Below are 14,127 nucleotides of genomic sequence, written 5' to 3' on the forward strand. Positions count from 1 at the left end.
GAGATTTCAGAATTAAACACTGGTTTCCAAATGCCTTGCTGATGCTACTACGCATTGGCCATTTTAATGGAAACTATGAATTATACTTTTTTTTTTTTTAAAGATTTTATTTATTTATTCATGATAGAGAGAGAGAGAGAGAGAGAGAGAGAGGGGCAGAGACACAGGCAGAGGGAGAAGCAGGCTCCATGCACCGGGAGCCTGACGTGGGATTCGATCCCGGGTCTCCAGGATCGCGCCCTGGGCCAAAGGCAGGCGCCAAACCGCTGCGCCACCCAGGGATCCCACTTTTTTTTTTTTTTTTACCTCCTCATAACTTGTGACAAAGTTAGATGGGACTACTATCACTTTGCCATATTTATGACACTGCTTGTTTTCTAGGAGGGAGTAAAATATGCAGAGTTTATACTTTTTTTTCCCTGCAGAGTTTAGAGTTTAAAAGAAGACAGAATTTGGGCTAGTCTGACCTGGCCAGACAACCTTTCATTATCAACTCACGGCAGGTAATAAAAAGATTATGGCTCGAGAGTAGTTAGTAGGGTTCATGTATCCTCTAAAAAGGAAAAATTCCATTTCCTTTTTTCTTCCAAAGCTATTTTTATTTTATAAAACACTCTTTTCCTGAATAACAATCTTTTCAGAGCTGAACTCAATTCCAAACAATTGTATGAGGTGCAGTCTTCAGAGGGCATGTCACTTGCTCCCTGATCCAAGGAAGGGATCCTCCCACTGCCGGACTAGGTCATCTACTTTGACCAGGTCATGCTCATTGTGAGGAATAAAAGCAGCTGTAGGGGGTTGTGCACCATGGCACTGTTGGCTCACTCGTTAATTTCTTGGCTTCAGCATCGTAGTATAACTCAATCTGGATTTGAGTGGCCACAATCCATGCACTATTTGAAATATAATCTCTTATATCAACTTGTTTTTTTTTTATGAATAGTACCTTAGGCATATGGCTAATACAATTTATTTCACAAATAGATTTGTCAAAGTGCTAGCAATTATTTCAGAAAGATGTGCAGATAGAAAGGCCTGATAATCTTAACAATCTTTCATTTCTAAATTCATGGTGGTACCCTCAATAATGGCCTCCAAATCAAGCTCCTGCAATCTAGGATGCCTGCATGGCTCAGTGGTTGAGCCTCCGCCTTCAGCTCAGGGCATATTCTTGGGGTCCTGGGATTGAGTGTCCTCCCCCCATTGGGCTCCCAGCAGGGAGCTTAATGCTCCCTCTGCCTATGTTGCTGCCTCTCCCTCTGTGTCTCTCATGAATAAATAAATACAATCTTAAAAAAAAAAAAAACCTTCCTGCTATCTAAAAATTACTAATTCTGCTTACTAACTTTGGCAAGATGAAACCAAAGTTAAAAGTCTGATTCAGAATCAATCAACAGTTTCAAAATAAGAAGGACCTGCAAGAAAATATTAAATTCCTGTCCTCAGATGTCAATTCTGGCAGGTATGGAAGTACAACTTTTTCTAAAAGCTTGCTTTCCCAAGAGTATTCCTGGAGCCATCTAAATCTAAGAATATCTTTAAAAATCTTAAAAATTTAATCTCACATTCATAGCAGTATCTAATATATATATATGTGCAGTGCTTAAGAAACACTGATTGAGTATTGGATAAAACGGTTATTAAAAAAGGGGGATCTGGAAGAGATTGTCAGGATCATCCTGCCCAGTCTCCTAATTTTCAGATGAAGGACGACAAATCCAGAGAGGCTGATTCACATGTTCCAAACCACACAGCTAGTTATTAGCAGAGCTGGATCTAGAACTCAGGACTCCTGACCTCAAACTCACTGTATCCAAAGGCTCTTTCCCTTCTTAGGTTCCTATGCGATTGGACTTCTAAAGACGGATGAAACCTGGGGCCAAGAGCTCAGACGAATCCTCCCTACATGAACATATAGGCATGTGTTACATTACACATCAGGTTATATTACTGGCAATCTGCCTGCATGTCATACACTGGTAAGAAATCAGCTTGATTTCTCCCAAGAAAAGTACCTTTAAAGTGATATTATTTTAATCTGAAATGTTTTGTTAAAAACAAATTAATTAGTGCAGAAATCATCCTATATAAGAAAAGCTAATTATAATGCCTTAGATTTGGATGGCTCTTTACCATTCATAAAGTGTGACCTATATTACCAGGTGGTTCTGTTCCTTTAAGTATCAATTGATTTGCTGGGTGTTGTTAGCTTGCTGTTAGTAAATTAAGTCTCACAGTAGTGTTCTGATTGTGAGAGATGAAGGGGTGGAACCTACTAATGATTTCCAGTTGACTAATGCACTCCTCTTTGGCGTGGTGGAAGAAGAAGCGGGGTAAGAGATAAAGCAGCTTATCAGTGGAGGGACTGGGCAGGAGCAAGGCTACCTGACTCACATCTATTTACCTATGTCCCAGGCTAGCCCACTCTCACGACATCACTCCAGCCATAATTTATTTAACAGGAGGCGGCCAAGTATGTGCTTGACTTCCAACACCCAACACCAAAGGTTCAAAAACAGTATATGGTGAAGTCAGCTCGATATCACAGGCTTTCAGGTGAGCCCAAAGCGAAGACCAGGAGAAACCCTAATCTAGGATTAGCTTCATCAGGGAGGCAAAAGGGTTGGAAGATGCCCTCCCTGCCCCACCTCTCATGCATGTGGACATTACCTGCCTTGGCTGGTTGACTTTTGCTCCTGAAGACAACAATAATCGAATAACATCCAAATAACCACCTTGGGCAGCTAGGAAGAGTGCAGTGGCTCCGTCCTGAGAGGTGTCACAATGAAAGTATTCAAATAATCTGTCACGTTTATTTTAAAAGACATTCGATTAAAAGTACATACATTTTACTACAACTTTCCATTTCTGTCCCCTGCTCTGTTTTCATATTAATGGTTAGTGTTTTATTCTTTGAAGAATAGTTCTAACATATCACAGTAAGTCTGGTGGAAAGGTAAAGTTTCAAAGAGTCTTATCAGGATAAGTTATAACAAATGTAATGACCATTCATTCTACAACATCTTGATCATGGAACTCATGATCCATCCACTTGGCAGGAGCACCCAGGCTGTCCAAATAGCCAGTCATCATTTTTCTCTTGTCTACACAGACTTCTCGTTACTTGCTATCTCTGCTTTCATTATGTGATCTCAGGGTTTATCCCCTTTTTCATTAGTTTCAAAAATATGTACATGTAATAGTTTCCCACTTCAAGTCTTTTGTCAATTAAGGGTTAAGTGTTAGTTTAAAAACAAACACAAAATCAAGTCTATAAATAAAAAACAACGAACAAGTCCCCAAAACCTATTTGGTATGTTTTTATGAGTCAGAAATAAAAGTGTCCTTTTAATTAAAATTTTCCTACCCCTTTCTCTTTCCTGCCCCTTTATCCACATGCAGTTTTTCCAAGATTTGAAACAAAATATGCTTTCAGAAAAACTGTCCTGGTGAGACTGTCCATGAACTTGCTCCCTGACAGCCCGGCAGATACCAACACCACTTGTAGACAACTAAGAAATCCTGCATAAAAGCTCAAAGCAAGTGTTTGCCTCCAGTTTTCTTTAGTGGCTTTTTGTTTTATTTTGTTTTGTTTTGTTTTTCATTTTTTGCTGAGTGTCTATGTCTTGTGAACATTTCTTCTTTCTTATAGACATGTCATTGGTAATGTCAACAAATTACCATCCCTCCCATCAGAAATGTTAACCACAAGTTAAAATACAAAGCTCTTTTCCCTGCAAGTCCAACCAGTAGAGGGCGCTGGATTTCTAGTGGGTGACAGCTGAACTGCCAGACTTCTAAGGCAATCATTAAAAAATTACTCAGCCTGTATAGATTTTTAAGCAGATGTTTGATATGGGGATAAAATGTTCAGCTGCTCCTTACTGTGTTGCCATAGAAAATCCACTGCGCTTTTAGCAGCTGTGAACTCTTGGAAATGTTCTCAAATGGATATCTAAGCATTGCGTTCTCAGTGCACATTACAAATTTCTGTTCTTAGAAGCCTTCAGGAGTCATTGACTGGGGATCCTCCATGTTTCAGTTGTCTTTAATGGAAACATTGCATTTGGACTGTTTGGGTAAGGGTAAAAGTCTTAACATAAAATGGAAATTTCAGTGCATGAGATTTCTTGAGCCACTTAATAACAGAGAGGAATTTACTACAGGAATGGGCTCTCCCCAAACCCTACATTTCTAAGATTCCATGCCACTCTAGTGAGCCTTCTAGAAGAATGTTATCTAACAGTACACATTTGCCAGTCAATTTGCATTGCTGACTATTAACGATAACAGTCATTTTCAGATGAAAATCACAACTCACTTTCTTTTTCCGAAGACGTGGGCTCTTCAGATTCAATCACGTATATACACACACATCTGTTCATTCGTGCTCTCAGATATACTTCATTATAGACAGCTGGAGAAATAGCCAAAGCTGTAGACCTATGTTTTTTAGACTTGGCTACACATCAGAACCATCTGTGGCCTGGCTGTGCCCTCAGAGATTCTGGCTTAATCTGGAGGAGGCCTGGAAGTCTTTTTTTTTAAGTTCCCCATGTGATTCTAATGGTAGCCAGAGCTGAGAATCACTCCTTCAGACCTGTGTCAAGTAATTCAGTCATTCAAATGTGAAAGCCATGGGTTGAAAGGGTGTTACAGATTTTGAAGTGCAAAAGGGGTAATGTTAGTTGCTAGGTATGATTTGTCCATTAATCATGTAAACTCAGGAAAGGGTGTTCACATGGAAAAGTTCACATCTACACATCTCACTACACATCTATGAAAGTATAGTGCCATAGGACTGAATGTCTGGTGGTAGTATAGCCTAAAATATAATTCCTAGGTAACTGGCAGTAGGAATCCTTCCACTCCTCATTAGGAGACTCTATCAAAAAAAAAAAAAAAAAAAAAAAAAAAAGAGAGAGAGAGAGAGAGAGAGAGAGAGAGAGAGAGAGACTCTATCAAGTCACTTCATTTCCTCATATGTATGTATTTTTTTTTTTTTTTAGTTCTGTTCAAAACCAGAACTAAATCTTCCATAAGTCCTATGGAATTATAGTGACAATGGGTAATGTGCTAATTGTCCATTAGCTGTAACAGACCCACAATAGCCTTTTGAAGGTCAATGGTGTGCATGTACTTCATAGTTGTTCACACACCCAACCTCACTTCTCTTCCAAATAACTTGATTTTTCCTTTATTTGTGCTCTTCCTCCTAGATAACTCTATACCAGGAGCGTTTTTTTTTTTCCCAGCAATTCCATTTTCTATGCTTGTTATGAGTATGTGTCACATGATTTTTGATGATTCTAACTGCATAAGTTATATGAAATATCTCATATGTACAAGACACTTAAAAAAGTAGAACAAAGAAGGGTAAAGAAGATTATGTATTTCTTCATAGAAAAAGCTCATCTGATTAACTTTTTTTCTTTGATGTCTCAGATTAAAGTCCTATTGTTCATTAAAATATTTTTGAAGTTGCCTTTCCGGCATGTGAATTTAGACTGCAATGCTATGTGTGTGTGATGAGAGGATAGGTAAGAGTCCACCTAACGTCCTCTTGAAAATGCACTCACATAAAGCTGGTCGTGGATATTGGCTCCATGTTTCAGAAGGGTCTCCACCACCTGCATATGCCCATACTGACTGGCAGCCAAGAGGGCTGTGCCCCCATCCTGCAAAATATAAACACATTAGAAAGAGTGCAGACACATATTTACCAAGCAGATGCTTTTCACAGAGGGAAAGCTTTGGAAAATACTTTTTCCCATAGATAACAACAAACTCACTTTCCTTTTTCATCTCTTTTTCTTTATAATCATAGCATGGTTCATCCTAAAGACATTGTGCTGTACACGTGGATGACTTGCTTGGGATAGATTCCAGTTTACTGGACTATGTTATTATGAGTAATTCCCCAAGTCAAATGCAGAATTGTTTCTTTGTATCTCAGTAAAGGAAACAAAGAATAGAAAGTCTGTACCAATCAGTTCTGTCTTGGAATTACCCAAATAGTCTCCTGTGTCTTCTGGCTAGAGACCCACTGGACAAACGTTGGCTTCTCTCTGTGGTTCCCTCCAGCTGTGGGCCTCTGAGATTAAGGAGATTTATGAAGTAACCCCCTGGGGCTATTGTCTTCAAGGGTCAAGGTATGCATCCATTAAGAGTAGATAACTACAGCATATCCTGTGTACCTCTCACCATCCTGCCTAGCATTTTCCTTTGAACATGTACCAGTTTGTCCAGATCTCTTTTAAAATGTGGGCCCTAGAATTAATCAGAGCACCAAAAAGTAGATGTGGTCTGATGTGGAATGGGACATTCCATTGTTCCATCTACTCTACTTTTATCTAGACAGCCTAAGTTAGAATTAGCTTTTATGTCAACCACATCACACTACTGACTCACTGAGTTTGTGGTCAGTTGAAACCCTTGATGGTTTTTCTCAGGTGCTGCAGTCAAGGCATTATCTTTTCCCATCTATAATTGCAGAGCTGTTTGTTTGGCTCTGTGAATTGGTATGTGGACATCTGTGCTAATTGTAAATAATGCATCCACATGTCATCTGGCTCTGAAATACAAATCATAACTATAAGTTAATGTGGTTTCTAAATTTGGGCAGAGTGTTTATCCAAAATGCCTGCCCTCCAACTCCCACCCTTACAGGGTCTGATTCTGGTGAGGCCCAGAAAATGGCTTTCTGACCAGTCACATGAGGGCACTGTGGTGTGAAGGAGACAGGTGGGCCTCACTTGAGAAATGCTGTCCTAAGAGCTCCCTTGTTCACAGGCTGTGGGTGTGTGTGTGTGGGGGGTGGGGGAGAGGGCACTTGAGCTGTGATTTGAAGGGCAGAGACTGGAGGACAGAGACTGGAGGGCTGCGGCCAGTGGTGGGGGCAGGTGTATGCTGGGGGGGGGGTGGTAAGTGGGCAACAAGAAATTGAATAGCAGCAATGAACCACAGTTCCAACTTTTGTTCTGTCCATTTTCTCTTTGCCTAATGAGATGGGAGAATAAAATACCTTAGAGCTGGTACCTTTAGTTTTTATTGTTTTCTTTCTTTCTTAAGTAGGCTCCATACCCAGACACTTAACTGACTGATCCATCCAGGTGCCCCTGTACCATTTATTTATTTGTTTATTTTTAAAGAGTTTATTTATTTATTAGAGAAAGAGAGAGAGAGAGCACAAACAGGGTGGTGAGTAGGGGCAGAGGGAGAAGTAGGCTCCCCTCTGAGCATGGAGCCCCACGCAGGGCTCCATTCCAGAACCCTGCGATCAGGACCTGAGTTGACGGCAGAAGCTTAACCGACTGAGCTACCAAAATGCCTCTGTACCTTTTACTTTTAAACACACATTTTGGGGGATATCGCTTTAATAATGATGAGAACAACTGTTGAAACAAAAGCAGTTTTGATGACATGATCATATGAAAACTCAACGCTTCTCGACACTCTCTTCTTTGCATGGAAAGTTCTTGGGCACCTGCAGCTGATCTAATGGAAACATCTGGAATTGTGCTCTGGGCCCCATGTTCCACAGATTTCTGGGACAGCACAAACTGGCTCATGGACAAAGGCTTTGAGCCAGTATTCACTGTTAACCAAGAAGACTGAAGCAGCCACATGGTGGTGCATGATCATTCTTAGTTCATAGAGTTGAGATTTACATTTGCAGGACTTTACTTTCCAATTTTAGTTGTATTACTTTTATAATGAAAAATAAAATGAGAATTAATATAAAAATATGCACACATATTTTTGCGTGTAAAATACTGTATATTATATTCAGCATGTTTAGAGGCATGTGTACAGTCTAATAGCAGGTTCAAAACAGACCAATCCTATCTGAAATTCAGATCTACTTAATAGTCAACATCTTAACAGGAAAAAAAAAACACTGTAAACTCCCCTGATATAAAAATATCACATACAAAGGATTAAGAAAGCCTAAAAGATTCCAAGAAAGGCAAATTTCCAAGAATTTTTTGGTTATGATTAGGCTGGAAATAAGTTGACAATTACAAAAATGTTAGAGCAGTTCAAATTCTCCTACTATAAACCGTTATCATGTAAAATGATATTATGAACACAAAATTGATCTTTCTGCAACCTCAGTTTTCTTATCTGTATCTCCAACATGAAGAATCAATGACTATTTTAAAGGAAGAACCTCATTTCCTTGCCCAACTATATAAACTGTAATCATGTATTATATATTTCAGTGAAGACATCTCAGAAAGTAAACTGCCACAGTTTACTTCTTAGAAATCTCTCAGATTCACTAATAGTGGCTTAAATACTTTGACAGTTCTTATCAGAACACTGGGATTAACAGGGAAGCTATAAAGCACCTGGTATTGTATCTATCCTGTTAACAAAATTTAGTGTCTCAAAGTTGGAAGCTACCAGTGCAAGACAGAATCTAAATAATTCCCCATAAAATTATGAGCCCAGGGTAAAAATGTCATTTTTTGAACTGAATTCTTAGTACTACCTCTGAACCATTACAAGTAACTTTGTGAAACTCACTGTCTTAGGCTTGAAAATCTTGTAAAAAGAGAAGCACAAATTCATATCATAAATGGGAGAGACATGAATATTCATGACGGCCAAAATTCTTCAAGAAGGTATGAAATCAATAAAGTTCTCTTACTTTGGTCCTAAATTCAGTGGATGCTCCAAATTCAAAGAGAAATCTGACGACGTCATTATGTCCTTGCTGGGCAGCAAAGAACAGGGCAGTTGGACCTGACTAGAAGAGAACAAGCAGCTGATTTTAAGACATGTAGTTACACTGCATTTGATTTATACATTTGCAAACAAAACAATATTTTTATATGTAAGCCTTATAACCTACATTTGAACTGATTATTTTCCTTGTTCAGAGAAGTGAGAAGATGAAAGGAGAACTTTATTGTTGGTGAAATGTGATGAATGGTGGGCCCAAAAGATATGGCCCTGTCCAAATTTTTGGAACTTGTGAATGTTACCTTCTGTGGTATATGATGTGATTAAGTTAAGGATTTTGAGAAGAGGTACTTATTTTGGCTCATCCTGCTGGGCCATAAATCCAGTGACAACTGTCTTTATAACAGCGAGGCAGAGAAACATTTGATACGGAGGAGAGGAGGAAGCCATGTGGTCATGGAGGTGGACATGAGGGGAATGTGGCCACATGTCAAGGAATGCCCACAGCTTCCAGAAGCTGGAAGAGGTGAAGAATGGGTTTTCCTCTGCAGTCTCCATAGGGGGTGCAGCTCTGTGGATACATCTTGAATTTTCTGGCCTCCAGAATCCTAAAATTTCTGTTCTTTGCAGCCACATAGTTGGTGGTAATTGGTTATAGTGGCCACAGGGACTACCATGCTTGGTAACATGGGCATTCATTCATACAGGGAAGACTTCCCGTAGAGTTCTGGTTACAGAGTTAAGCAGAAAGTAGAAAGTGACCAGCACAAGAAAGGATCTAAGTAGTTCACTCAAATGGACTCAAATAGTTCTGATTTCAAATTTTAAACTGATCAGTGGTACTGAGACACTAGCATCCTCTCTTCCCAGCCATTTTTATAGGCCTACTCAAAGAGTGGTAGCCAAATCGTTGTGTGATATGAGCAAAATCATCATACTGCTCTTGGGGGCAATATATATTTTTCACATAAAGATGCTCTTCAGTGCTTTGAGCAGGGATGAAGCTAACATTACATTTTCCCAGGCACAATGAGGAGAAAAACCTCCTTCCATGGCTCACCCAGAAGTATTAAAGTGGTAGGTTCTCACCCAGGTGGGAGAAGCCAGGAGGAGCATGCCCTAAGGGTTACTGATCACTCCGAAGCTTGTTCTTAAGTGAGTGTGTACATGTATGTGCATGTGTGCATGTGCACATGACAGAGAACAAGGAACCCAATCACTGTGGCAGAACACAAGCCAATACCTTCCCAGTGGTGACCTTCTATCTCAGGCTATGCTCTCAACCAGACATTGCCCTGGGAGGCACAGGTAATATGATTGTTCCCAGAGCCTTTCTGCCTCAATGCAGGAGTGATTTTCTCCTTGGTTCCTGCAGAAACAAGTGGGAAGCGTCTTCTCATTGTTTTCCTACAGTGGAGGACACTGACTTCCAGAAACCTGATGATGTAACTAGGTCTGGATGAAGAAGCTGGGCTAGCACAGGAAAATTCTCATCTTCTTAATAGACATTACATTTTAGACACTACCAGAGATAATTTATAGAAATTGCTCCTTCACTAAGAACAAGGATTTTTCACTAAGATTTTTCTGATATATTAAAACATCATATCTATAGCAGTTTGAGTCCATTTTGGACATACGTGTACTATTAATCATTGTGCACATGAAAGTAGCAATCTGTAGACAATACAAGCCAGACTTGAGTGAATGAAGGTCTTAAATGCATGTGCTTTACTACTGCAACTCAGTGCTTAATAACAACAGCATATACAGCTCATATCCCTGAGAGTTTTAGCCAATATTGCTGGTTCTTTAGAGCAATGGTCTCTCTGGATCATTAGCTTCCTATTCTAACAAGTTCTGTATACCTAGATAGCCATCCTAAGAAAATAACAATAGGTACTTTTTCAAGAAACAAGTATTTTGACATGGATTAAATGGAAAAATGAACCAAGGTAATAATAATAAAAAGAATGAACCAAGGTAGAAGCCTGCTATATGAGTAACTTCCATAGCACTCCATAATAACTCTTTGCTTACAATACAGATGAGGTAAGGCTGGGGACTCTCTTTGGCAGCAATATCACTGGAGGCTGGTGTGGCCTCCGGAAATTTAGGGGATCACTGGGAACTCACATAGCATCATCATTGGAGCCACAAGGTTACATCTAAATTGGGCACACTTTGGTTAAGTCCTAGAGGGCCATTTTGTTTAATGCACCACAGGTTTCACATCCAAGAATATTAGTTGAGCAATTGGAACGAAAAAGATAAATATAAAACCCTAAAAAAACCATACATTGGCTGGAAAGCAAACAAATGTTTCTCTTCTCTTAGCTCTTCACAGTTGTTCTGAAGATATTTTCATGCGTGTGGAACTTGCCCCTCAGGATAAAGTTTTTTGAGTAAGCAGATCTGAATCATATTGTTTTCATTACAGAAAATCTGTCTCTTCTTTAAAGTTATACTAAACCAAGACTGGAAAGCATAAAGGAAAAACAAAAAGATTAGGGTAATTTCAAACTATAATTCTAAATGGGCCCATTTTCTTCCCAGAAGAAAATTAGCTGCTGACGTGAAAAATAGCCTAAAACAATGGTCCAGTGTTGTGAAAATTGCTCAGAAGACTCTGTCTGTGAGACTGACTGGATTTGCTATAGCCTTTCTGTATGGCTCCTCTTGATAGATCAGGCTTGCTGGTCTAGGGCTACAGAGAACCAGACTCCAGATTCTATCCATCAAGTGTCATTCTTCCATGTCTACAGGCAAGGAGACACCTCAAGGGGAGAGATTTTAGATGCCTCAGGGAATATCTAGCCCTCATACATGGGGCGTCTTAAGTTGCTTCACTCATGGGTAGCAGGCCAGCCTGGAAGATGGGGCGTGCTGACTGATGAAAATTTGGTTGATGAATCATCTTTTCTGAAACAACTGTAGAGCAGGCCCTCAAATAAGAGTGGATCAAGGAAAATCAAGTGCTCCAGTCTGATTTGGAGCTTGCCCCAGGGTGTCATCTTGGGTCTGAGTCAGTGTGGACTGAGGGGTAAAATTCACTTTAGGGATGACCTGAGGCTATGGCTGTGTCTCAATAAAGGTTAATTTACAAGGCTCTAGATCAGCTCAGAGATAAATGGATCCCCCTCAGATCTGCTCCCAAAGTACGTGAAAAGGCCCAGCCTCCCATCACTCTTATACATTGGACCAAGAATAGATCCTCTAGCCAGACTGAACTTCCAAGATGGCCCTTGAATGAAGTGTGGGAACAGGCTCACATTTTAGTCCAATGTTGACCACATGGCTTTTTGGGGGACAGCTTATTCAATATGTGGCCAGTCAGAGAAGCCCTGTGAACTCATGGTTTGATGAGGATGGCTGAGATAACCTAGCAAGTCAGCCTCATTAAGAACAGGTTGGTGACCCAATCCTTCTAAAAATATAATGATCTGTATGAAAATCCTAAAACTTCTATAGCACCTCATCCCAATGGAAGAAGGAAGAACTGATTTAAGATTGAGAGGAAATGAAAAAAAAAAAAAAGATTGAGAGGAAATGTATGAGTAGTTAGGAAATGTGCTTAGAGGTTTGGTTACTTCAGATTACAACACATGCTGGAGAACATCATTCAACTGAAGTACAACCAATGGTCCATTCCTGGGCCTTATTTTAGGCACAGGAAAGTCTGAAATCTAGGCTTCAATGCCATGTAGGAAAAAATCAATGATTACTCTTGTCTTCCTTACCAAATCACAACTGTAAAAATTTTGAGTCCCTGTCACCTGGGTCATTCTTATTCAAGCATAAACCTGACCTACCTCTCTCTGGAGATTGATGTCTGCTCCTTGCAGAACCAGTTCCCTCACACAGTCTATGTGACCGGCATAGGAAGCGACCATGAGAAGCGTGGTGCCATGCTAGTTGGAGGACAGAGAGATCGGTTAGGCCAACATATGTCAGAGACCATTCTGGAGAAGAGGCTGTGGAGATGTCAGCTCCACTTGGGACATGTCCAAGTACAAAATTTCCCACAGTAATAAAAGTGTCTCATGAATAATCTTATAATGCAGAGTAGACAGGGAAAAGCAAAGCAACAAATTGCTGAGGGTGGTATTTTCAATTTAAAAACTCACTTCATTCCATTATCTTCAGAAATGCAGTCCAAATGAACCATAATTATTGCATTTTAAGGCAGTTGCGATGCAATGGTCTCATTTTATGGTTCATATTAAATGGTTCCTGAGCCAAAACAGTTATTAATGTAAAAATGGGTTAAGTGGTACCAGTTGGTTTTCTCAGTTTAGAAGTCTCTATTTTAAAACTGATTCAGGTAAAGGGATCCCTGGGTGGCGCAGCGGTTTGGCGCCTGCCTTTGGTCCAGGGCACGATCCTGGAGACCCGGGATCGAATCCCACGTCGGGCTCCCGGTGCATGGAGCCTGCTTCTCCCTCTGCCTGTGTCTCTGCCTCTCTCTCTCTCTGTGACTATCATAAATAAAAATTAAAAAAAAAATCTTTAAAAAAAAAAAAACTGATTCAGGTAAATATTAAAGGTACCTCAATGAAATGGGAGACTCCAGTAGTTAGTCAGGAGCCCTGGGGTTCAAGTCTGCCTCTGTCATCAATCAACAGTATAACCTGGGAAGGTTGCTTATAATTCCTGGGGTTTATAGTTTAATTTACAGTTATTTTTGAGGGCTTGGAATTGTGATCTTGACCACTACCTCTGCATATGCAGTAACCTGCCTTTCTGGGGTGGACAAGAGAGAGAAGATGGTTCTGCACAGGAGGAAGGCTTGCAAGGTATAGGGTGATAAGTGACTCTCACAAGTCTTGCTTTAATTTCATCAGTGGGATTTTGTAGGAAAGCAGTAGAGTTGAGTGGTCACTGACACTATGATCTTGGGCTAGTTATGGAAACTTTCCAAGGCTCACCCTCCTTATCTGTAAAATAGGGATAATAAAAGCATCTGCTGGATTAAGTTAAATGAGTAAACAAGATAACACAGGCAATGTGCTTAGCATAGTAATGTTAGACATTTTTAAAAAAGATTTTATTTATTTATTCAGGAGAGACATAGAAGGAGAGGCAGAGACAAAGGCAGAGGGAGAAGCAGGGTCCTTGCAGGGAGCCCGATGTAGGACTTGATCCCTGGACACCAGGATCATGACCTGAGCCAAAAGCAAACGTTCAACCACTGAACAACCCAGGCACGGAGGTGCACCAGTAATGTTAGATATTAATTCAGTAAGTGCTGGATATTGAAATGTTATGGTATTTCAGTAAATGTTATCATCTGGCTTTTGTTGATTTCTGTGAATCTCAATACTAATTTTGGGAAAGTCTTGTTTGCTATGTATGAAAAGTACAGGTAGAGTAAAAAAAAAGCTAATGGCTTCATAGAAGTGTTCTATGATATTTTTTCTACTTACATGTGATTGT

General features: G+C 40.0%; 1 protein-coding gene across 7 annotated transcripts in view; it reads right to left on the reverse strand.

Annotated features, from left to right (window-relative positions):
• ANKRD29 (ankyrin repeat domain 29) overlaps positions 1-14,127 on the reverse strand; it is a 56,678-nt gene that overhangs the window by 20,523 nt on the left and 22,028 nt on the right. For 5 of the 7 annotated variants that reach the window (XM_041737510.1, XM_041737584.1, XM_041737339.1 and 2 more), the window contains 4 exons: positions 12,504-12,602; positions 8,657-8,755; positions 5,580-5,678; positions 2,671-2,769 (listed from right to left, as the gene is read on the reverse strand). In XM_041737510.1, the coding sequence (XP_041593444.1) occupies positions 2,671-2,769; positions 5,580-5,678; positions 8,657-8,755; positions 12,504-12,602 (396 nt within the window). The remainder of the gene's footprint in view (positions 1-2,670; positions 2,770-5,579; positions 5,679-8,656; positions 8,756-12,503; positions 12,603-14,127) is intronic. The other 2 variants (XM_041737662.1, XM_041737733.1) reach the window with 2 other exon arrangements.

The sequence above is a fragment of the Vulpes lagopus genome, chromosome 1 (genome assembly GCF_018345385.1).
Source record: "Vulpes lagopus strain Blue_001 chromosome 1, ASM1834538v1, whole genome shotgun sequence".
Classification (NCBI taxonomy): domain Eukaryota; kingdom Metazoa; phylum Chordata; class Mammalia; order Carnivora; family Canidae; genus Vulpes; species Vulpes lagopus.